General features: G+C 45.8%; 1 protein-coding gene across 9 annotated transcripts in view; it reads left to right on the top strand.

Annotated features, from left to right (window-relative positions):
- Positions 1 to 23,296, top strand: part of NUP214 (nucleoporin 214) — a 96,867-nt gene that overhangs the window by 30,379 nt on the left and 43,192 nt on the right. For all 9 annotated transcript variants that reach the window (XM_086684298.1, XM_086684299.1, XM_086684301.1 and 6 more), the window contains exons 18-24: positions 1,813 to 1,916; positions 3,886 to 4,068; positions 5,196 to 5,281; positions 5,378 to 5,461; positions 14,293 to 14,553; positions 15,672 to 15,833; positions 17,980 to 18,079. In XM_086684298.1, coding sequence (XP_086540424.1) covers positions 1,813 to 1,916; positions 3,886 to 4,068; positions 5,196 to 5,281; positions 5,378 to 5,461; positions 14,293 to 14,553; positions 15,672 to 15,833; positions 17,980 to 18,079 — 980 coding nt within the window. The remainder of the gene's footprint in view (positions 1 to 1,812; positions 1,917 to 3,885; positions 4,069 to 5,195; positions 5,282 to 5,377; positions 5,462 to 14,292; positions 14,554 to 15,671; positions 15,834 to 17,979; positions 18,080 to 23,296) is intronic.

Genomic DNA, 23,296 nt, shown 5'->3' on the forward strand with positions numbered 1-23,296 from the left:
AATGAGCGAAATGGTCCTGTCCTGGAGAGGCCGAAGGACCCCTGCGGTGTCCCTCAGTCCTTGTGGTATTACTGGAGGACCGTGGATGTTTACCGTCTCAGAGAAAGCAGACTCCCTGCCTGCCCCTCCTCAGATTACCCCCTCCGTGTTGCGTCCAGATACGCTTGCTTGTCACGTGCGTTTTCACCTCTTGCCCTGTGTCCAAACTGGAAGAAAAGCACGCAGCTCTGGGGGGACATTCAAAAGGAGACGCTTTTCTCTTTTCACAGTACTAAGCAGATAATAATAGCACTTATCCAGTATATGCCGTGTACGGAAGGGGAGAAGGAAACAGATACTGGAACTGCCCGAGTGTCCCCGCGAATAAATGCTGGACCCTGAGTGTGGCTCAGAGCCTGCGCTCTTCACCGCTGTGCTGTGCCGTGCCGTCCCGGTGGCTGGGTGCGTGGCAGTGGAAAAGGGAACGTATAAATATGACGTGGGACGTGTTGCTATGGCATTGCAGATGAGGGAGCCGCTAAGCCACAGAAACGAAGTATCTATGACAGGCCTTGAAAGAGAAGCTCGCTTTTCTGGTAGACAGAGTGGGAGGGCACTTGGAAGAAACAATGCTAGTGAGCTCACAGAGGCACAGTCACCCTTGTGCTCAGAGAAGAAGGCCTCCCTGCCACCATCGTGCAGGGAGTTGCAACTTACATTTGTTGCTCGGGTCACTGCTACTTCTCCCTGGGATCAGCCTGGCTCTTTTTATTTTTTTTTTAATTTTTTTTTTTTTAACATTTATTTATTTTTTTGAGACAGAGACAGAGCATGAACGGGGGAGGGTCAGAGAGAGGGAGACACAGAATCCGAAGCAGGCTCCAGCCTCTGAGCTGTCAGCACAGAGCCCGACGCGGGGCTCGAACCCACACACCGCGAGATCATGACCTGAGCCGAAGTCGGCCGCTTAACCGACTGAGCCACCCAGGCGCCCCAGCCTGGCTCTTTTTAAATGACATTTGCTCTCTTTCAGTTGGGGCATATACCCTTACCCCAGAGTAATTTTTAAAATGAAACACGGTACGAACTTTGTACCGATGTAAAGATGACTCCCGGTGTATCGCACGTTGCCTGCCTTTGTGTATGTGCTTAAGGGAATGCTTTATCTTCATTTTACTTTTTATTTTCAAGAATGTGGTTGTATAGCCATGAAGGTTAACTCTGCATTGAAACTTAAAGAAAACTACTGCAGGCCTAAGATGAATAGATGTGAAGTTTAGTGATGGTCAATTCCGTTTCTATTGCTGATACTCCCCTTTGAGAAGAGGGGAGTTTTTCTCCACCGGTAGGAAGACTTATGGGTCCTGTGCGGTGAACAGACAGGTTCAGAATTACCTGCGGCGCTCTTGTAGGATAGTTTTGTCTGTGTTACAGTTAATTTCACGGGCGGGAGAGCAAAACCTACACGGGTGCGCTGTCTGAGCAGCAGCGTGCAGTGGAAAATTCCCGGAGCATGTTGAGTTACTCTGTAGGAGCTGACAAATGAGAGAATGAGCCACAGCGTTTTCCCTGGAGCCCTAGACCGGCACGCCCGATCTCTTTCCCGTTGCTTTGTGCCGCCTCTCTGTCACGGTTAAAAGGTTGAGTTCCGTTGTTCGTTTTAATCACACCATTCGAATGATTCGATTAAAGCCTGTTGTATTTTCTTTATTCCTTCTGGTTCTTAGTGGAAACACCTTGCAAAATTATTTTGATTGTTTTGGTGCACCTCCCTCCAGGCTCCTGGAAAACAGAGTCATTTGCTTTCTCATTTTTTTTTTTTCTTCCTTGTAGGAGATCCGGCGCCTCCATCAGTATGTGAAATTTGCCGTCCAAGATGTGAATGACGTGCTGGACTTGGAATGGGATCGGCATCTGGAACAAAAGAGAAAACAAAAGTGAGCAGGGTCCCTCATCCACCCTGGGTGGCAGGAGATACTGCTGTAGGCTTTTTAAAAGATGGTTTAGGAACATGGATCCAAAACCCTACAGGTGTTTATTTTTTGCGACCTAGTCACCGTATTTCTAGAAACTTGTTCTACAGAAATAATAGCAGCTCTCACAACCATCAACATAGAGGAGTGTGTGTCGCGGCACGATTTATGATAGCGAGAAATTGGACGTGACCTAGTATCTAGAAGTTAGAGGAGCCACCCCGTGGGTCCGGTCACAGAATTCTGTGTGACCGCTGCGTAGCATGTTGTCAGAAAATCATTAAATACGCATTGTGTGTGACATGAAATATATGAAATAATCGCATAATGATAATTGTTAGATCCGATATATAAAATATGGGAAAGGAGAAGACAAAAACCATACTGGATGATCTCAGTTTGGAGGTCTCAGTGTAGAAAAAAGGCTAGAAATCTGTCACCATATTCGTTTATAGCTGCGAATGGGGTTAAGGGGAACTTTTCTGCTTTTCTGTATATTCCAAATCTTGTTGAGGAAGCATTCCTAATTAGTGTGGATGACTTACAAGGAAGGAAGGGAAGAAAGGCACAGGAGAACGTTGTCCTACCCTGGTCTTCTCTCCCCGGATGTTTGGCTGTATGCCCTCTGTGTTCCCTAAGGAACAGAAAGCAGTACATTGTGAGAACAGTGAAGTGCCCACAGGAAAGCCGAGAAACAGATTGGCCCTCAAAATGCTCGCTTTTTGAAACACCTACACTTGATTAGTGTGATTAGCCCTGTAAGGAAACAAGCTGGGAAATGATCTGTTTACTCGTTTATGAAGCTATGGGATCGCAGAACTTGTAAGTGGGGCAACCTGGGTGTGATATCAGGGGCAGGGCCCGAATGTGCTTAAAATTCAGTAAACAGAATTTAATACATTGCATCGTACAGTGTGGAGGAAGGTTTCGTACCTGACCTGCATGCCTCCATTTGGAGCACAGATCAGGGAAGGTAGAGGTGAGCGTTGATGCTCCGGATGCCGGTCAGGGGGAGGGTTCCGTGGCCTCTGGCCTGGAGCACTTGTCCCCTGGGCAGTGGGGCCCCATTCGAGGTTTCACACTCCCTGCCCTGGTTCTGAATTCACGTTCAAGCACATGGGAGAGAATGGCTTGACCCGACAGCAGGAACATTCTGTTCTGAATCTTGTTGGATTTCTCTTTGCTAATTAAGAAGTTGGCTTTTGTAAAAGTGCATGATGGTAACGGAGAAACCAGACTCTCTTCTCCTTTATGACAACCCTATGGATTTTCTCCTTCACGTGCCTTTTTTTTTTTTTTAAACTTCCCTTTCTGCAGAGTTTAAGTTCTTAAATCTGTATAGTTTTTTGGTGCATCTCTGTTTTTAAGCCCTTCTAAATATTACCTTGTACCCTACTGAAATGCCTTTTTAGAAATTTATGTTGAACTGCCTTGTCACCAGAAAGAAAGGGACTGTTGTTCCTTTCTTGTTTGAGCTCTTTGAGTTGGGCTATCCCCTTGCTGCTACACTACGTGCTTAATCCCAGTGTTTCTTGATAGCACGCTGGAGACATGACCTCCCCATAGACCTCCGGTGGACCCCGGGCTTTGTCTGTTAGTATAATTTACGCACAAAAAACCACACAAACCCTGAGTGTGTAGCTGAACGTGCTCCTCCTTGCCCTCACTTTTGACTCTGCCTCCCACCCTTGTCGAGAACCTCCGTGAGGTTTTGTCTGGTTACGCCGTCCTCTGCTGCAGGCCTGGCCTGCTCACCCTCGGCCGCTTGTTCCTTTATCTGTATCATCTTTGTACAGCTTTCATCCTCTTTTTATGTTCTGGTAATTCCCCGATGCTGCTTGTCTCCTGGATGTTCTCCATTTTATACTTTCACTGTTACAGTCGTGGGACTTGGACCATTCACGCTGAATTCCTTCCTCTTTGCCGTCACCAGGCGCTTGCTGGTCCCGGAGCGAGAGACGCTGTTCAACACCCTCGCCAACAACCGGGAAATCATCAACCAGCAGAGGAAGAGGTTGAACCAACTGGTGGACAGTCTCCAGCAGCTCCGTCTCTATAACCAGACCTCCCAGTGGAGCCTCCCCTCGGACGTTAGCTCCCAGAGCAGCCCTCACAGGTGTGCGGGAAAACAGGCCCGGCAATGCCACTGGCACTCGATGAATGTGGGTGAAGGAACGGGTAACTGCTCGGGAGTCAGGTGCAAAAGTTGTAGTTCGGATGTGGGTTTGAAAGTGACTCTGCTGTCACCTGTGGGATCCTGGTCAGGTTCCTCACCCTCTCTGATCCTAAAAAAATGGAGGTAACAATACCTCCATCAGAGGATTAGCAGAGTGAAATTAAGTGTGCCTGATGAAACAGGTGCCAATAGATGACGGCAGATTTTTTTTTTTTTTTCCAATGTTTATTTATTTTTGGGACAGAGACAGAGCATGAACGGGGGAGGGGCAGAGAGAGAGGGAGACACAGAATCGGAAACAGGCTCCAGGCTCTGAGCCATCAGCCCAGAGCCCGACGCGGGGCTCGAACTCCCGGACCGCGAGATCGTGACCTGGCTGAAGTCGGACGCTTAGCCGACTGCGCCACCCAGGCGCCCCAGATGATGGCAGATTCTACACAAATAGTGTTGTTCTTTTGAAAATCAGCTGGTAGAGGGGCACCTGGGTGGCTCAGTCCATTAAGTGTCTGACTTCAGCTCGGGTCATCATCTCACGTTTCGTGGGTTTGAGTCCCACATCGGACTCTCTGCTGTCTGTGCAGAGTCTGCTTTGGATCCTCTGTCCCCCCACCCCCCCCCCGCCCCCCGTCTGCCCCTCACCTGCTTACACACACACACACACACACACACACACTCTCTCTCTCTCTCTCTCTCTCTCTGTCAAAAATAAACATTTTTTAAAAAAGAAAATTAACTGGCAGAATTAGTTTGACAAACTTTTCTAGAAACTCAAGACTTTTCACTTTGAGCAGAAACTTTCAGACCCGACAGTTAGACAGTTTTCCCCTGAAGTTCCTAGGGGGATTTTGTGGTTGTGCCTTTGGGCCAAATGCGCTTTGTGCTGAAGCACTGTTGGTGCTGTGTTTGCTGGTCGGGGGAAGGTTGGAATCTGTCTCCTTTTGGATTGACTACACTGATGGCTCAGATCTCCTGTTTCTATATTAGGGATGCTCTCATCTCTGGCATTTATATTCGGGGAGATTTCTCAGGTCGTAGTCGGTTTGTAGGTAACCCTGTCCTCTTTTCAGTTTTGACAGTGACCTCGAAAGTCTCCGCAATGCCTTGTTGAAAACCAGCATAGAATCCCACACCAAGCCCTTGCCCAGAGTGCCAGGTAAACACCTTCTCTGTCTTCACCTGTCTGTTCTCTCTGTTGACACCTTAAAAAAACCAAGTCTTAAGTACTTAACGGTTCTTGAATTTCTTGCAGCCAAACTGTCCCCCGTGAAACAAGCACAACTGAGAAACTTCTTGGCCAAGAGGAAGACGCCCCCAGTGAGATCCACCGCTCCAGGTAAAGGTCCTGAATTTTTTAGCCTAAAACACGCAGTACCTGGTATGGAAGTAGGATGGGGGTCTGTGTGCCTGTGTTTTCCTTTAGTTCTTCATAGGAAATAGAGAACATGTCCCCAGAATCTGTTGTCCATCTGAATATCGGAGTAGGGAGCAGCTTATCCATACAGGACACGGCAGTTGGAGGTCGTCGTTTTGGCTTTGACGCCGTATTCTGCAGTCCTTAGGTTAGGTGGCGGTCATTCCCAAGGGTTCGGAGGAGACTGCACTGGCTCTAGGGATCCAAGTCTCCGCTTTGTATGGAGATGTTTTACTTTTCTGTTTTGTGTGGGGTTTTAGTAGAATTGCATTTGGGGGAGAGAAAATCACTTAAATAAAGAAACTACTGGTGAGGGAATGACAGTGAAATCGCACTTGCCTGGAAAGAAGCTTTGTGACTTACGAAACACTATTTTTTTCCCTTAACTTATCTAGATTTATTGTCTCCATTTTTTTCTTTCAAAAATACTTGTCATGTGTAATTTCATACATAATTTTGCTTTGCTTTAGTGCCCATATCTGCTTTTTTCTTTGAAATTCTGTTTTGAGTTGAAAATTTTTACACCAACAGGTGCTCTTTGGTAATTAAAATAGAAGAAAGAAATTTAGGGGCTCCTGGGTGGCTCAGTTGGTTAAACGTCCGACCTTGGCTCAGGTCATCATCTCACGGTTTGTGACTTTGAGCCCTGGATCGGGCTCTCAGCCCAGAGCCCATTCTCGATCCTCTGTCTACCCCACCCTCCATCTGCCCCTCCCCCTCTTGCACACTCTCTCTCGAAAATAATTTTTTTTTTAAAAAAAGGAAATTTAATCTTTACTGTACCATGATTTATTAATTTTTTGCTAATCATATAATGTTGAATTAGGTAAAAAGAGACCAGAGAATTCTTTTTTTTTTTTTTTTTTTTTAATTTTTTTTTTTTTTTCCAACATTTATTTATTTTTGGGACAGAGAGAGACAGAGCATGAACGGGGGAGGGGCAGAGAGAGAGGGAGACACAGAATCGGAAACAGGCTCCAGGCTCTGAGCCATCAGCCCAGAGCCCGACGCGGGGCTCGAACTCATGGACCGCGAGATCGTGACCTGGCTGAAGTCGGACACTCAACCGACTGCGCCACCCAGGCCCCCCTAGACCAGAGAATTCTTAATAGCTTTTTTTTTTAATCTAAAGAATACCTTGAGGACTCTGTGCTAAGAGAGAGAAGCCAGTCACGAAAAGACAAATACCGTATAATTCTGCTTATACGAGGTCCTTAGAGGATTTCATTCTTTTTTATGTTTCTACACACACACACACACACACACACACACACACACACACACACACGCAGCACGCACACACCTCACGTCGTCTTAGTCCATTCACCTGTCAGTGGACACTTGGACTTTTTCTGGAATTTGGCTATTATAAATAACACTGCAGTAAACGTAAGAGCACATGCCTCTGAATTACTGTTTTTCTTTGGGTAAATATTCAGTAGTGCAATTCCTGGGTTGTAGGGTAGTTCTATTTTTAATTTTTTGAGGAACCTCCATACTGTTTTCCACAGTGGGTGCACCAGTTTGCATTCCCACCAACAGTGCACAAGGGTTCCTTTTTCTCCACATCCTCAGCAACCCTCATTTCATGTGTTTTTGATTTTTAGCCATTCTGACAGGTGTGAGGTGATACCCCGTTACAGTGTTGATTTGTGTTTTCCTTATGATGAGTGATGTTGAGCATCTGTTCATGTGTCTGTGGGCCATCCGTGTGACTTCTTTGGAAAAATGTGCATGTCTTCTGCCCATTTTTTAATTGGATTATTTGGGGTTTTTTGGTGTCAACTTGTGGAAGTTCTTGGATTTTGGATACTAATCCTTTACCAGATACATTTGCAAATATCTTCTTCCGTCCCGTAGGTCATCTTTTAGTTTTGTTGGCGAAACTTTTAGTTTTGATGTAGTCCCAGTAGTTTATTTTTGCTTTTGTTTCCCTTCCCCCAGGAAACCTGTGTAGAAAGATGTTGCTATGGCCGATGTCAAAGAAATTGCTTTCTGTGCTCTCTTCTAGGATTGTTGATGGCTTTGGGTCTCACATGTAGGTCCTTGATCTATTTTGAGTTTATTATTGTTTTTAATTTTATTTATTTGTGAGAGAGAGCACGTGTGTGTGCACACATGAGCAGGAGAGGGGCAGAGAGAGAGGGAGAGAGAATCCCACGCAGGCTCCACGCTGTCAGCGCAGTGCCCAACATGGGGTTCAAGTCCACAGAGCGTGACCTGAGATCATGACCTGAGCTGAAATCAAGAGTCAGATGCTCAACCAACTGAGCCACCTGGGCTCCCTTTTTTTGAGTTTATTTTTGTGTGTAGTGTAATAAAATAGTTTATTTTAAAATAGTTCAGCTTTCCCACCACCATTTGTTGAAGAGACTGTCTTTTTACCATTGTGTATTCTTTCCTCCTTTGTCAAAGGTTAAGCATATAATTGTGGGGTTATTTCTGGGTTTTCTATTCTGTTCCATTGGTCTGTGTGATCTATTTTAATGTGCTAGTACCATACTGTTTTTTGGATTTTTGTTTTGTTCTGGTGTTTTCTTTTTGTTTTTTTTTTTTTTGTTTTTTTTTTTTAATTTTTTTTTTCAACGTTTATTTATTTTTGGGACAGAGAGAGACAGAGCATGAACAGGGGAGGGGCAGAGAGAGGGAGACATAGAATCGGAAACAGGCTCCAGGCTCTGAGCCATCAGCCCAGAGCCTGACGCGGGGCTCGAACTCATGGACCGCGAGATCGTGACCTGGCTGAAGCAGGACGCTTAACCGACTGCGCCACCCAGGCGCCCCTGTTTTTTTTTGTTTTTTTACCATACTGCTTTGATTACTTTAGCTTTGTAATATAACTTGAAGCCTGGAATTGTGATGCCTCCAGTTTTGTTGTTCTTTTCCAAGATTGCTTTGGCTGTTTGGGGTCTTTTGTGGATCCATACAAAGTTTAGGATTGTTTGTTCTAGTTCTGTGAAAAATGCTGTTGGTGTTTTGATAGGGAGTGCGTTAAATGTATAGATTGTTTTGGGTAGTATCGCCATTTTGACGTTATTTGTTCCTCCAGTCCATGAGCATGGAACGTCTTTCTGTTTCTTTGTGTTCTTTCCAATTTCTTTCGTCAGTGTTTTGTAATTTTTAGAGTACAGGTTTTTCTATTGTTTTTAATGAACTATTTGAAAATAAGTTGCAGATAGGACTCGTTACTCCTAAATTAACCAGCATGTGTCCTTTAAAAGCAAGATATTCTCTTACACAATAATACAGTGGCCAGGGGTAGGAAATTTAACATTCACAGAACACTGTTACCAATATGCAGTCCATACTCACGGTTTGCCAGCTGTCCCTCTTTGGGCCTTCATGGCAACTCTTTTTTTTTTTTTTTAAATCAAGGATCCGGTTTAGGGCTGGACATTGCGTGAAGTTGTCATTCTCTTTAATCTCCTTAACTTGGCTCTTGTTGTGAGCTTTACTACCTGGAGCCTGTCTCCCCAGACACTGTCGTTTGGTTTTGCCTGGTTTTTGAGGGTTTTGCCTGCTGTCTCCGTCCATTCATTTATTCTCTGGATGGATTTCTCTTGTTGCACAGCAGGTTTGTAAGAGTCCTCAGTCGTCACGGGAGGCTGTGATTGGTTTTGTGGCTGTTTATGTGGTATTTGGCTGTATAAATGTGCCGCATCTGTTCATCCATTCTCCTCTTAGTGGGCATTTAGTGTTTGCGGTTTTTAGCTGATGGAATAGAATGTTGTTCTGAACATCTTTGTGCATGTCCTTGGGGCACATACGTCCTCCTCTTGCTTGGCCACATGGCTAGGAATGGAAGTGGTTTGTACTCTGTCCGCACGCTCGGCTTTGGTAGATTCTTCTGTGCAGTTTTCCAAAGTGGTTGTACCAGCTTATTTTACTCTTACCATCAAAGTAAAACTATTTCAGTTTTCTGCATCTTTGCCAAGCTTAATACTGTCCGTTTTTTTCCTTTGAAACTCAGGTGTAACCCTTTTATGTGTTACTAAATATTTAGTTAATAGTTGACTTTCGTGAAGTGTGTGACGCCATCTTTGCTCATTTACCTATTGGGTGATCTGTCTTACTGATTTGTAAAACTTTTTATTCATTCTGGATACCAGCCCTTTGTGGTTATATGGGTTGTGGGGACTCCCTCTGTTACCTGTTTCCCTCTCGGTAATGTCTTTTGGCAAAAACAGAAGCGCTTAGTTTTAAAATAGACTTACCAGCCTTTTCTTGGGCAGTTGGTGCTTTCCGTGTTCGGTTTGAGAAATCCTTCTATAGGACGGGGTAACAAGAGTATGCACGCACTTTTCTCATTGTTTGGAAATGTTAATGTTTTGCGTTGCAGATTTAGATTTACCACCTACCTGGAATTGGTTTTCTTCTGAGCGATGGTATTGAGGTATGGTTTACGTAAGATTCATCTTCTATAAGCATAGAGTTTGAGAATTTTTATTAAAACTTACGGAATCGTATCGCTGTCACCACATTCCAGTTTGGGAACACCTGCACCCCTCGGGAGGTTTTCTCATGCTTCTTTGTGGTCGTTCCGTCTTCTGCCCCCGGCAGCCACTGATGTCTTTTCCTTCTGTGTGGATCTTCCTTTTTTGGAAATTGCATATAAATGGGATCACATCTAGTTTTTCTGTTTGGTTTCTTTCACTTAGTGTGTTTTTGAGGTTCCCCCGTGATGCACACATACATAAGTAGCTCATTCCTTTTCGTCGCGGAATAGTTGTCCATTGTGTGCAGGTACCATGTTTGTTTATACTGTCTGGAATTGATTTGTGCCTGAGACATACGTGTCTTGTATTTAGCTAGCTGATCATCCCAATAATATTTATTGAAAGGACTCCTTTCCTCACTGCTTTGTGGCCACCTTTGTTATAAATCAGTTATCCTTGTGTGCAGGTCTGTTGGTCTCATACACTGGTTAGAAACCACTGCTACTACGTTGCCTTAATTAACTCCTACAAAAATAAAGCCTCAGTACTGTTCTTTTTCTAAATTCTGAAGCTGTGCTGTCTAATACAGTAGGCTGTTTAAATTAAATTAATAAAAACTAAAGTTAAAAATTCAGTTATGCAAACCCAGTAGCCACATTTCAAGTGCTCAGTAGGCACATGTGACTAGTGTTTATTGTGACGGGAAACATAGATGGAGTGATGCCATCATCACAGAAAGCTCTAGTCTAGGACAGGGGTTGGCAAACTTTTTTTCTTAAAGGTCTAGGTAGTAAAGGGGCGCCTGGGTGGCTCAGTCGGTGAAGCATCCGACTTCGGCTCAGGTCCTGATCTCACGGTCTGTGAGTTCGAGCCCTGCGTCGGGCTCTCTGCTGACAGCTCGGAGCCTGGAGCCTGTTTCAGATTCTGTGTCTTCCTCTCTCTCTGCCCCTCCCCTGCTCACGCTGGGTGTCCCTCTCTCTCTCTCTCTCTCTCTCTCTCTCTCAAAAATAGACAAATGTAAAAAATATATGTATATACACATATGTATATATATGTATATAGTAGCCTTGCTGGCCCCATGATTTCTGTTGTACCTGATTCAACTCTGCCCTTGTGATGAGAAAGCAGCTATACACAGTATACAAATGAATGGGCTTGTCTGTGTTTCGATAAAACTTTATTTATAAAAACAGGTAGCTGCCTCATGGTCTTAGTTTGCTGACCTGTGATCTAGATTGCTTTGGCTCTTGCTTTCCATTTCCATATTAATATTGAAATTGTCTTGCTAAATTCTGTATCCCTCAACTCTAGAAGAAAAGTTGAGATTTTGATTGGGATTGCATAAAATCTCTAGACTGACCTGAGAAAATTGATGTTTGTACAGTGTTGATCTTTCAGTTCCTAAACATGGTGTGTGTTTAGTGGGGTCTTTAATTTCTCAGTGTTTTCTTCATGACGGACATACACATCTTTTATTGGATTTATTCATAGAGTTTCATATTTTTGATGTTCTTATAATGGTGGGTTTTTTTCATTAAATTTCATTTTATGTTTTATGTTAGATGTGATAATAGAAATATATTGGATTTTTTTATGTTTGATTTTGTATCCAGCAGCCTAGCTAAACTCATTTATTCAAATAATGTCTGTGGCTATTTCTTGGACTTTCTATGGGAATAGTTATAGTCTCCATAGATACACTTTTGTTTCTACTTTCTTGTTCCTTTATTTTTTCTTTCCTTATTTCATTGGCTAGGACGGTCAGTGCAGAGTCCATTAAAGTGGTGAGTGGGCATCCTTGTCTTGAGCTCAAAGGGGACACTTTCTGCATGTTCCCCATGAGATGGGACGTTTGCATCTACCGATAATGATTTCTTTCGGTCTTTCTTTTTTTCTCTTGACATGGCATTCTGCCTTTTCTAATCTCAGTTGGAGTTTAAGCAGAAAAAGATTCTTTAGGTTTCAGTGGGCCCCTTTTCTCATGCCAGGAGGTAGCTGCATCCTTGAGCCCAGCAGGGAGCGGCTCACATCAGCTATGAGGACAGCACCGCTGGGAGACTGGGCCTTCCAGCCTCCTGGCCTCTGCGAGTGAGCATAGCCCTTGTATGTCTCATCCAGTGGCTCTCTCTCCATCCAAGGTCAGCGAATGGCCTCCCGATGATGAAGGAGGAAACTGCGAGGTCTCCCGGGTTATATCAGACCTTGGGAGTTACGTAGTAATGTCAGTCTCTCTCTCTATCCAGTTCTTGAAGGCAGTGGATGTGAATCGTCTTTTGTTGCTATTACCTCTCGGGAACCAAGATTTTAGAGAACTCTTAGAGCACGGTGGCCCTAAGAAAATGTGAGGTTGTATTTTTTTTTTCTGCACACGCTGTTACAAATTACCACGGATTTGGTGGCTGAAAGCACCACCTTTAGTGGCTGAAAGCATCACAGATGTGTGGGGCAGAAGTCCAGGCGCAGAAGGGCTCAACTGTGTCCTCTGCTCAAGGCTCCCGGCCGGAAGTCAAGATGGTGGCTGGGCTGGGCTGGGCTCTTGCCTGGAGGTTCTGGGGAAGAGTCCGCTTCTAAGGTCATTCCACTTGCTGGCAGAATTCAGTTCCTTGCAGCTGTAGGACTGAGGTCCATGTTTCTTTGCCATGTGCTCCCAGCCCCTTCATCTGCAAGCCAGCAAGAGCACGGTCTTCTTATGCCTCAGCTCTCTGACTTCCTCTGCCTTTAAATGCTCGTGAGATTTTACATTGGACTCACCTGGATGATCCAGGCTAGCCTTCCTATTTTAAGACCCACTGATGAGTAACCTTAATTATGTCTGCAGCATCCCTTTGCCGTCTGACGAGGCATAACCTTATGGGTGTGGAACCAGGGGCAAAGGTCATGGGGTCACAGTTCTGCCTCACACAGTGTCCAGTCTTATGTGATATTGTTTAGAACATGGTCAAGTTTTTTATTTATTTTGAGAGAGACAGAGACGGCACAGTGAGGGAGAGAGGGAGAGAGAGAATTCTAGGCGGGCTCCACGCTGCCACCACAGAGCCCGATGCCGGGCCTGAACCCACGAAGAAGCTGTGAGATCATGACCTGAGCTGAAACCAAGATTCGGGTCCTTAACTGACTGAGCTCCCCAGGCACCCCAGCCTTTCTAAGCATTAGTTATAAAGTCCAATCATAGCAATTTTTACTTTCTAGGGTAGTTATTAGGATTAAAGGGGATAATTTATATAGATCCCTTTCATGGCACCTGCACCAAGTACGGTCTCGGGAAATACGCACTGCAGTTTTACTAGCAGTGCTGGTGGTTTGGGATGGTATTTCTAAGTGACCCTGTTGCAGAAGTACATGCACGAAAATACTCTGGCAAAGTGCTGTCCGGTAGAACTTCCATCGACCAGAGAAATATTCTATATTTGTGCACTCCAGTATGGTAACCACACGTAGTTGTTGCGTGGCTGGTGAAGCTGACAACTCGAAATTTTCATTAAATTACTTTCAATTATTTTTGTCTCACCTAGTCCCATTTGGCTCACGGCCACCAAATCGACGAGTGCGGCAGTCCCAGCAGGTAGCGATGGTTTTCGGTTGTATTTGCTTATTGCGACAAGATCTTGCGGAGTGATGGGCCTGTAAGGCAGGAAGTCAGTAGATGTTAGCAATGGTCTTAACTTGCGAAAGGGCTGGGTCTTTTGTTTGGTGTATGGTTTTTCTAGTATACAGGAAGTAATAATGTATTCCAAAACGGCAGGAAGCCTTCCTTCATCACTTAACAGGAGGAAAAAAAGAAAAAGCGGGAAAAGTCAGGATTAATTTCAGTGACTTTTTTTTTTTTTTTTTTTAAACCTAATTGATTCAAAAGAATCAGCCGATGGTTGGGCATGTTGGAGGCACCGGGACTGAGGACATTCAGTCTTCCCAGTTCGTGCGACGCCTGTTCTTAAAAGTTTGTTGTTGCAAAGTGACTCTTTGGTGGACGCTTGTCTGGTACTTTCCTTGGTTTATTGTCATTCTGCCTGTGAGAGCTTCTGGTGGGGGCTCGAGGTCTCCTGCATTTGCATTTATTTCGTCTCTTACTTCACATTTTTTGTTGTTGTTTGTTCGACACTCCAAATGTTCCCGTCCTACGCAGCTCGGGTTTTCAAAGCTTCATTTGAGCAAAGACCCAAAACCATATGTGTTCACCTTCCACCACGGCTTCTTCCACTTAAAATAAGTCATTGCTAAAGTGTTTTTAAACTGGGTAGTTCTCTGTCGACAGTGAAAGTAACATAGCTCTCAGACTCGCTTGAACCGTCTCTCTTGTGTTTGTTTCGGGCTTGGTAGCCAGCCTGTCTCGGTCAGCCTTCCTGTCGCAGAGATACTATGAAGACTTGGACGAAGCCAGCTCCACGTCGTCCGTGTCCCAGTCGTTGGAGAGCGAAGACACGCGGGCATCCTGTAAGGACGAAGACGCGGCGGTGCAGGCCCCTCGGCACGCGCCTGTGGTTCGCACCCCTTCTATCCAGCCCGGCGTCTTGCCGCAGGCAGCGCCTTTTGCCAAATCTCACCTGATTCATGGTTCGCCCGGCGTGATGGGAACTTCAGGTAAGTAAGCGGTGAGATCCCTGTCAGGTTTGTGTCCGATGGAGGAACCGTGCCACTGTCACCCCCATAAGTCCAGTCCGGCCCATCTCCGCTAGTGTTTCAGAAATGAGAAGACAAATTCAAAGGAGGTGGGTCCCCTTGAAAGAGGTAGGAAGGAGGGACCCCGCCGGGCTCACGCTGACACAGCTTTCCTGTTGAGTCTAGTTTGTGTTTCTAAAATAGGTGTTGGAGCGGCCGGCTGGCTCAGTTGGTGGAATGAGCGACTCTTGATCTCGGGGTCGGGGGTTCAAGCCCCATGTTGGGTGTAGAGATTATATATAAACATACATAAAAACAACAACAACAAAAACGGTGGTTCCAGGTGTAAGAGGAGGAGGCTGTCTGCCACACTCTAAAGCCACATCTCCGTAACTCATGCCTTTCAAATCCTGGCTCGTTTCAGCTCATTATTTTAGCCATATTCTGCCCTGGACCTTGCCAGCTGCCATGCTTGCCCCAGCATTGGCTCACAGAGGTGACCACTATTGGACTGTCACACCTTCCGTTCCAGAGTGTCAGGATTTCACACTGAAGTGAAATTGAGAGAGAACACTCGTGAGCAGGGCAGAGGGAGGGAGAGAGAGAGCGAGCTTAAGCAGGCTGCATGCTCAGTATGAAGCCCGACACAGGGCTCGATCTCACAACCATGAGATCACGACCTGAGCCAAAATCAAGAGTCAGCCACTCAACTGACTGAGCTGCCGAGCACCCCACACTGAAGTGACTTCTAACAGGGAACAAGCACTTACCGATCGGGAGGTGCTGGAATGGAGAGATTTTTATGAGAGGAGAGCGAGGCCTTGACCTCTGTTGGCCTATAAGTTCTGTCTCGGTCTGTATCAGAGGAGATGCTTGTGTCAGGTGCTGTAGCTGGCAGAGTCGAGCAGGCACACGGCATGCGGCACGTTTGGAGCATCGAGGCGCCAGCCTGGGAGTTTATCGGTACTTTCGTGTGTTTATGCCGAAGCATCTTCAACCTTCGCGTTTTCCCTGCGACCTCACACTGGGGGATTTGCTGTCTCCACTTCTGTGCACTCCTCCCTGACCCACTCTCTCGCTTGGGTTTCTTTTTCCTTCAGTGTCTACGTCTACCAGCAAACTTATTCCTCAAGGGGCCGATAGCACGATGCTTGCAACAAAAACCGTGAAACACGGCGCACCTGGTCCTTCCCACCCCATCTCGGCTCCCCAGGCGGCCGCCGCTGCAGCGCTGAGACGGCAGATGGCCAGTCAGGCCCCAGGTAACACGGCTGCCCTGCGCTTTGCGGAGACTGACCGGGAGCCTCGGCAGTCACCGGCCGGCACGGCAGGTCCCAGGCAACAGCCGGCTCTCTCTGCTGCCCTTGAGAAGAGAGGCCCGTTGGGACAGCCCCCTCACCCCCGCCCCTTTCTGGGGAGAGGGTTCCAAGAAGGCAGAGGCTAGATCCGACGCTTTTTTCATTTTGGGGGGAGGTATTAGATCCACCGCATTCAGTCGAGTGGTTTTCTGATGAAGTTGTTGATCCCTGCTTTTGAACAGTGTCTGCTTTAAGCCATTAAAAATTGCCTGATAGTGTCATAAGGATCCCAGCCCCCCTGGGAGGTGAGTCTTCGTGCGCCCGTTTTGCTTCTGAGTGATGTCAGGTGAGAGAGGTGACGGTTACCCAGCCAGTAAGTTCCAGGACCCAGACTCCACCCCTGTGCTCTTTCTGTTGCTGCACGGCGTTTTCTTAAAGACGGCTGGGTTAGCCTTTACAGACAGAAAGTCTAGCGAACTAATCATAATCAGCGCTTGCACTTTGTCAATGCTTTGCGGCTACCCAGAATCTTCTGTGTTAGGGTTTCTAAGTAGTTGGCCTTGAGCGCGTCAGTTACCACTAATTAATTTGTACAAGCCACTGGTTCTCAAGTGGAGGCTCTTCTCACCCCGCATTCCTCACCAGCAGTTGGCGGTGCTGCTGGCCTCTAGCGGGTGGAGGTCAGGAATGCCACAAAAGACCTTACAGTGCACAGGACACCCCCACAACAGAGGATTACCCAGGCCCGAAATGTCAATACTGCTGAAGTCGAGAAACTCCGCCATAAAGCAAGTGTTTTTGTGTTAGTTGAAGGATATTGGTTGTGGATTTTAGCACTGCTTGGAACACGTATCCCTTTGGACAGTTCTTTTTAAAAGACTGAAAGGACATAGTGGTCTGATTATGACAAAAAGGGATTACCATTGTACAGTGATGAAAGCGTTCTAAGAAAAGTTCTAATATTAAAACCCTTATTAAAGCTCCTAAAACAGGTATGAAAGCACACAAACAAGGTAGCTTTCTAAGGTACCTTTGGGCCTTCAGAACACATAGAATCCTCTGATGTTTTCTTTAAATGTTACTCGGAACGTGCAGAATCTTGGTCGGCATTGCGCTGAGTAGGCCCCAGATCAAGCTGACTGAGTTGATGATTTATAAACTTAAAATCGGCCAGAATGTAGGGTCGTTCCACTCAGCGGGAGATGGTGTGATCTCTGTTACCATTTTGGAAGCAAACATTTCTGAGGTGTAGGCACGTTTGGATGTGAAAGGTGACGTGTGCAGGCTCAGGCAGGACGAGCCTGGTCGCTTCCCTGCAGGAGGGAATGACAGCAGACCATCACAGGCCCGCCGTCCTACCTCGGCCACAGCCTTCCACTGTGCCAGAAATGTCCTTAGAGGAGACCCGGGAGCTTTGCTCGGGCCATCTTGGTAGTTGCTTAGAAAACGTTAGTGTTTCGGAATGCAGTTTTAAACCCTAAGGCAAAAAAAGACGTGAAAGCTGACCTGCCTCGTAGATATAAGAAGGTGTCCCTCCTGTTGCCATTCGGTGAGTTCAGACTCTTGGCCTTTCCCCCAACCATTCTTGCCCGAGCTCCGTCTTACTCATGCGTCTGCCTCACTAAGCCGTGAGATCCTTTAGAGAAGAAACTAGGTTTTGGACATTTTTTGTATTCCCAGCACCTAAAAGAATCTGGTGATAAGCCGCCCGTGCGAAAGAATGTTTGGGTGGGTGGGCGGGTGGGTGGCAGAAATCCTCAACCTGAACACCGCTCTTACTCTCTTACGCTCCTACTGTCTCCGCCCCTTTTCAGGACGAGCCAACAATGTGGCAGGTGCCGCAGCTCCACCCTTTAAAAGCTGGCCAGGGTTCTTTTTCCCTAAAATAGTACGTCTGATTAAATTGTGCAGAGCCTCATCCCATAATCTTTGTGAATGGAGTAGGCCGGCCGGCCCATTGATCACAGAGCTGCAGAACTACCCAGAGTAGATTTCCTTTACGTAATCAGATTACTGCTTGAATTCGTGTCCTGGTTGTGCATTTATATATGGCTGGAATTTTTGATCCTGTACGGCAATTAACATGCCCCTCTCCTCTCTCTTTAAATAGCTGTAAGTACTTTGACTGAATCAACTCTGAAGAACGTCCCTCAAGTGGTAAACGTGCAGGAACTGAAGAACAATCCTGGAGCCCCCTCTGCTGCGATGGGGTAGGTGACTGCTTTCCAGCATGTCGCAGCCCACTGAGCTCTTCCGTAATAGCGAGGAACTGCCTGCAGGGGGCAGCAGTGCTGCTGGCACGCAGACTTGGCCCGCAGAGCCTTAGGTTCTCTTAGGTTAGATCTCTAGTCCACCGCACCCTCTCCTGGGCATAGGGAAGAATTGAGGGGCATGTCTTCAGTCTGAACATAGGGATGGTGAAGACCAGCATCGTTCAGGGAGTTGGTATCCGTTGATTCGTCCAGCGGCAGGATGAACAGCCTCGGGCCCCATGTTTTTTCCACATGGGGCCCGCTCTCTGCCACCCCCCGCGGAGCAGGTCTGCTCACTGCTCTGTTTTGGCCTTATCGAGTGGCCCTGTTTTGCTGGTCCGCTGGCCTTCCCTTGATTCCACGTTGGTCCATGTATCAACCCCGCCCGTTCCAGGGATTTCTTAGTTATCTCAGGGCTGTACTGACAGCCAAAAATAAGCCTACCCACTCTCCTATCTTGTAGTGACCTTGACGCTTTGGTATGCTGTTTATATCCAGATGGCATTTGTGGTTGTTGTGAACTTCCCAAGGGAAAGAACTGTGCATTCGAGTTTGGGAATTATAGCCAGATTCCTCGTGTAGGGAAGGCAGAGAAAAGCCACCAAAAGGCAGAATATTGCATAAGGCAGGAAAATCCAGCTTAACGGTGAAAGCAGTATGGTCTGGTGTTTCTGAGATACTTCAGCCGTTAACCACGGAGAAGCACCTCTTCGTGATTTCACTTAACCTTCTTAACCTTTGTTTCCCTCGAATGGTTCGTCTGAGCAGATCTGTGATAAGGGCTGGGTCGGAGGAGCAGTTCTCAGTGTGCCCTCTTCTCTGACTTGAGAAAAATAGACCAAAAAAACTCAAAAGGAATCTTGAAGAAACTTTCTCTTCCTTCCCTACAGGACTGGGCTCCAGTACAGTTGTTTAGCTTGCAGGCCCCGCCTGGCACGTAGTTCCTTTTGGTGACCATTTGTTGAGTACTAGGTTAACTCTAAGCATAATTGATACGCAAAACCGCCTCTCCCAGGAAAGTTGAAAGAGTTGGAAGAAGGCTGGGATGGCTAGAGGCCTGGCAGGAGGCAGAGTACCAAGACAGGGTGGGGGCGGGGGGGCCTAACATGGTGGGATTGCTGGTTTGTTGGTTTGTTTTTACCAAAACACCCCCGACACGTCATTTCTTTCAGGAATTTTGGCGTTCGTTTGTCTTTCAACGAATGCTTCGTTAAATGCTTAACACTCCGTTCTAGGTGCTGGGGATAAAGCGTTTAAACAAAGCAGGCAAAAGACAACCAACCGCTTCTGCCCTGGTCACGGAGAGACGAACAATAAGGGAAATGAGTAAGACAGGAAGTATTTAAGATGGTGACAGGTGTGACAGAGGACCCTGAAGTAGGGAAGGGATTTAAGGAGGTCCTCCGGGTACGGGCTATCGTTTCAAAGAGGCTGGCCAAAGAAGGTGCCTGTCCTCCATGGCTCATGACTGAAGTATCTCAGAAACACCAGACCCTGTTTGCTTGCCCCGTGAAGCTGCATCTTCCTGTCGTACGTAAAATCAGGCCTTCCCACGGCTTTTGACACTTGACATTTGAGTAAAGTCCAAAAGGTCAGAGAGCAGGCCTCGTGAATATCTTAGGGAAGAAAGCTCCAAGCACAGGGCCTGTAGCAGGGGCGAGTCTGGCCGGTTGAGGACAGCCAGGAGGCCGCCAGTGGCCCGAGCGGGAGGGAGGGCCCGGGGAGAGGAGGTCAGGGAGTTAGGTGGGTGTGGATTCCCGTATCCGGTAATATCTAGTGAACCTCGGTCAGGACCTGGCTGCTGACCGTTAGATGCTTTGGGGTAGGTGTGTGACCTGATCTGATTTGTTTTGTTTTTTAACTTTAGCAAAATGTGTTAAATTGAGGCACGATTTATATATAGTAAAATTCACCTTTTTTTAGTAGAAAATTCTGTGAGCTTTAATAAATAGTTGTGATGACCCGTGGTTTCAGCAGGAAGCTTCTGGTTCTTTTTTTATTTTTAATGTTTATTTGGTTTTGAGAGAGGGAGACAGAACACAAGCAGGGAAGGGAGAGGGAGACATAGGGCTGTCAGCACAGAGCCCGACGCGGGGCCCAGACCCACGAACTGCGAGATCATGACCTGAGCCAAAGTCTGACGCTTAACCGACTGAACCACCCAGGTGCCCCGATCCTTTGCCCATTTTTAAAATGGATTGTTTGTTTCCCATTCTTCAGGTGACCTTTCACTTTCTCGATAGTGTCCTCTGGAACACAAAAGTTTTAATTTTGGTGAAGTTCAGTTTATTTTTTTATTTTTTTCTGCCTCTGCTTTGGGTATCGTAATCGTATTTAAGAAACCCTTGCCCAGTCAAAGGTCACAAAGGTTTACACCTATGTTTTCTTCTAAATGTTTTAGATTTAGCTCTTTGATCCATTGTGACCTAATTTTTGTAAATAGTGTGACATTGGGCTCCAACTGCATTCTTCGGCAAGTGGATATCCAGTTGTCCCAGTACCATTTGTTGGAAAGACTCCCCCCCCCCCCCCGATTAAATTGTCTTGGTGTTAAGTAAGCGTCAAGATTCATTTTACTTAACTTTTACTTTTTTTTTTTAAGCTTACTTATTTTGAGAGAGAGAGAGTGGGGGCGGATGGGCACAGATAGAGGGAGAGAGAGAGAATCCCATGAAGGCTCCACACTGTCAGTGCAGAGCCCAACACAGGGCTTGAACTTACGAACCATGAGATATGACCTGAGCTGAAACCAAGAGTCGGACGTTTAACCAACTGAGCCACCCAGGCACCCAATCTGTTCTAATTGGAGTGCATAGACCATTTACATTCAGTGTGATTATATCATGTTGGGTTTTTGTTTTTTTTTTAATGTTTCTTTTTCAGAGAGAGAGAGACAGAGCATGAGTGGGGGAGGGGCAGAGAGAGAGGGAGACACAGAATCTGAAGCAGGCTCCGGGCTCCGAGGTGTCAGCACAGAGCCCGACGCAGGGCTCGAACTCACGAACCTCAGGATCATGACCTGAGCCAAAGTCGGACGCCCAACTGACTGAGCCACCCAGGCCCCCCTATATCATGTTGGGTTTAAATCAACATAATGCTGTTTGGTTTCTGTTTGTCTCATCTTTTCTTTGTTCCATTTTTCTTCTTTTTCTGCAACTTCTTTGGGTTGAATATTTTTTATGATTTCTTTTATCTTTTTCGTTGGTTTATCAGTTATAACACTGTGTGTTAATTTGGGGATTGCATTATGGTTACAGTGCACATCTTTAACTTACCGCAGTCTGTCTCCAAGTGACATCGTACCACTAAGGTATCACATAAGAATCTTAGAGCAGTATTCTTCAATTTCTGCCCTGCCCACCTTTGCAGTATCATCGTTTGTACATTTTCCTTCTACCTGCGTTATCAATTCCATGATACGTTGTTATAAATAAACAGTTGATTATCTTTTAAATTGATTTTTTTAATATTTACTTAACTTTTGAGAGACAGAGAGAGAGGGAGAGAGAGAGAGGGAGTGAGCAGGGGAGGGGGAGAAAGAAAAGGGGAGAGAGGGAATCCCAAGATCCCAAACAGACTCTGGGCTGACAGTGCGGCTCAAGGCGGAGCTCAGACTCAGGATGCGTGAGATCATGACCTGAGCAGAAATCAAGAGGCAGACGTTTAACCGTTTAACTGACTGAGCCACCCAGACACCGCTAAATAGATCCAAAGAAGAAAAAAAACCTCTTGCTTACATGGGTGGTTTTATCATTTCCGGTGTCCTTCATTTCTTTGTTTGGGTTTCCTTCTGCTTGAAGGGCTTCCTCTGACATTTCTTCAGGTGTAGATCTGAATTCTCTCAGCTCTTGTGTGTCTGCCAAAGGCTTTATTTCACCTTTGTTTTTAAAAGATCTTTTCACCAAGAATTCTGGGTTAACAGTTTTTTCTTTCACTGACTTAAAGATGTTGCCCCACTTTAAAAATAACTGTAGTAATGACCATAACCTTTTAAAAACTGATCCTCAAGGTTTTTCTCATTATAAATACTCATTGTAGACATTATGAAAACCAGATAGAAAAATTAAAATCTTTATTTACTTATTCATCTTTATTCTGTGAAAATTTTGTTTCTTAAAGTAAAGTTGGAATACATGCTGCTTTGTAACTTCCTGTTTCAGCTTCGTCATGAAACTTAGTTGTGGACATTTTCCATGTCCTTATAAATTCGTAACAGAATCCTGTGTTTACATTTAACATAGATCTTTTTCAGAACTCTAATGCAGCTCCAATTTACATTATGTAAGTTATTTGGCATCTGGACATTCAAGAACCACAGTTTGAGTTAGAAGACCTTTAATGATATCTTGGATAATATCTGAGTCTTCAGGGACATAAAATTGGCCAATAGGGGACAACAGTCGGCAGTCACAATCTTCACTGCCAAACATAAGAAACTCCTAAAAATGAACTGATAGCTCTTTTCTCCCCCCTTCCACTGATTGACGTTGGGGATGCTCATCTTCTGTTGTTATCAGGAATGCTATTGGACACATTGATCATTTTGCACACTTGAGCAGCTGTATCTGTAGGATAAATTCTCCAGTGCAGGACTGCTGGGGCCAAGGAGGCATCTGTGCTTGGATAGTTACGTGGAATTGTGACTGTTGTTGGCACATTTATTTGTCTTCCCACAAGCCTTGTACGGTGCCTGCCTGCCCGTATCTCTGCCCGGGGTGTCACATTTATGGCCAGACTTCAGGGTGACTGCCCATCTGACAGGTGAGAAAATGGATGGATGGCTTTTGTTTTCCGTATCTTCTATCATCATCTTTCTTTTTCTCTCCTGATTTCTGTTTGCTCTGTTTCTTCATTTGCTCTTGAGATGTTGTCCTGTCTCCTTACTTGCCTTACCTGTCTTTAAACTATTACCAAAAATTCCTAGTTCATTGGTTAACTTGAGTAGCTTTCGTGGGTTAGATCCGCTATGTCGGATGTGAGTACATAACAAGATACTCGTGGTCAGGATTAAGATGTATCGAACTAGGGCATAACCAGTTTCCTTGGTTTTTAAGCCCTTTATAATGTTGAAATAGGGGCTCCTGGTTGGCTCAGTTGGTGGAGCACACAACTCTTGATCTCGGGGTCGTGAGTTTGAGCCCCACGTTGGGTCTAGAGATTACTTTAAGAAAAATG

This window comes from Puma concolor, chromosome D4 (assembly GCF_028749965.1).
Source record: "Puma concolor isolate L17-30 chromosome D4, mPumCon1.1.hap2, whole genome shotgun sequence".
In the NCBI taxonomy this organism is placed as follows: domain Eukaryota; kingdom Metazoa; phylum Chordata; class Mammalia; order Carnivora; family Felidae; genus Puma; species Puma concolor.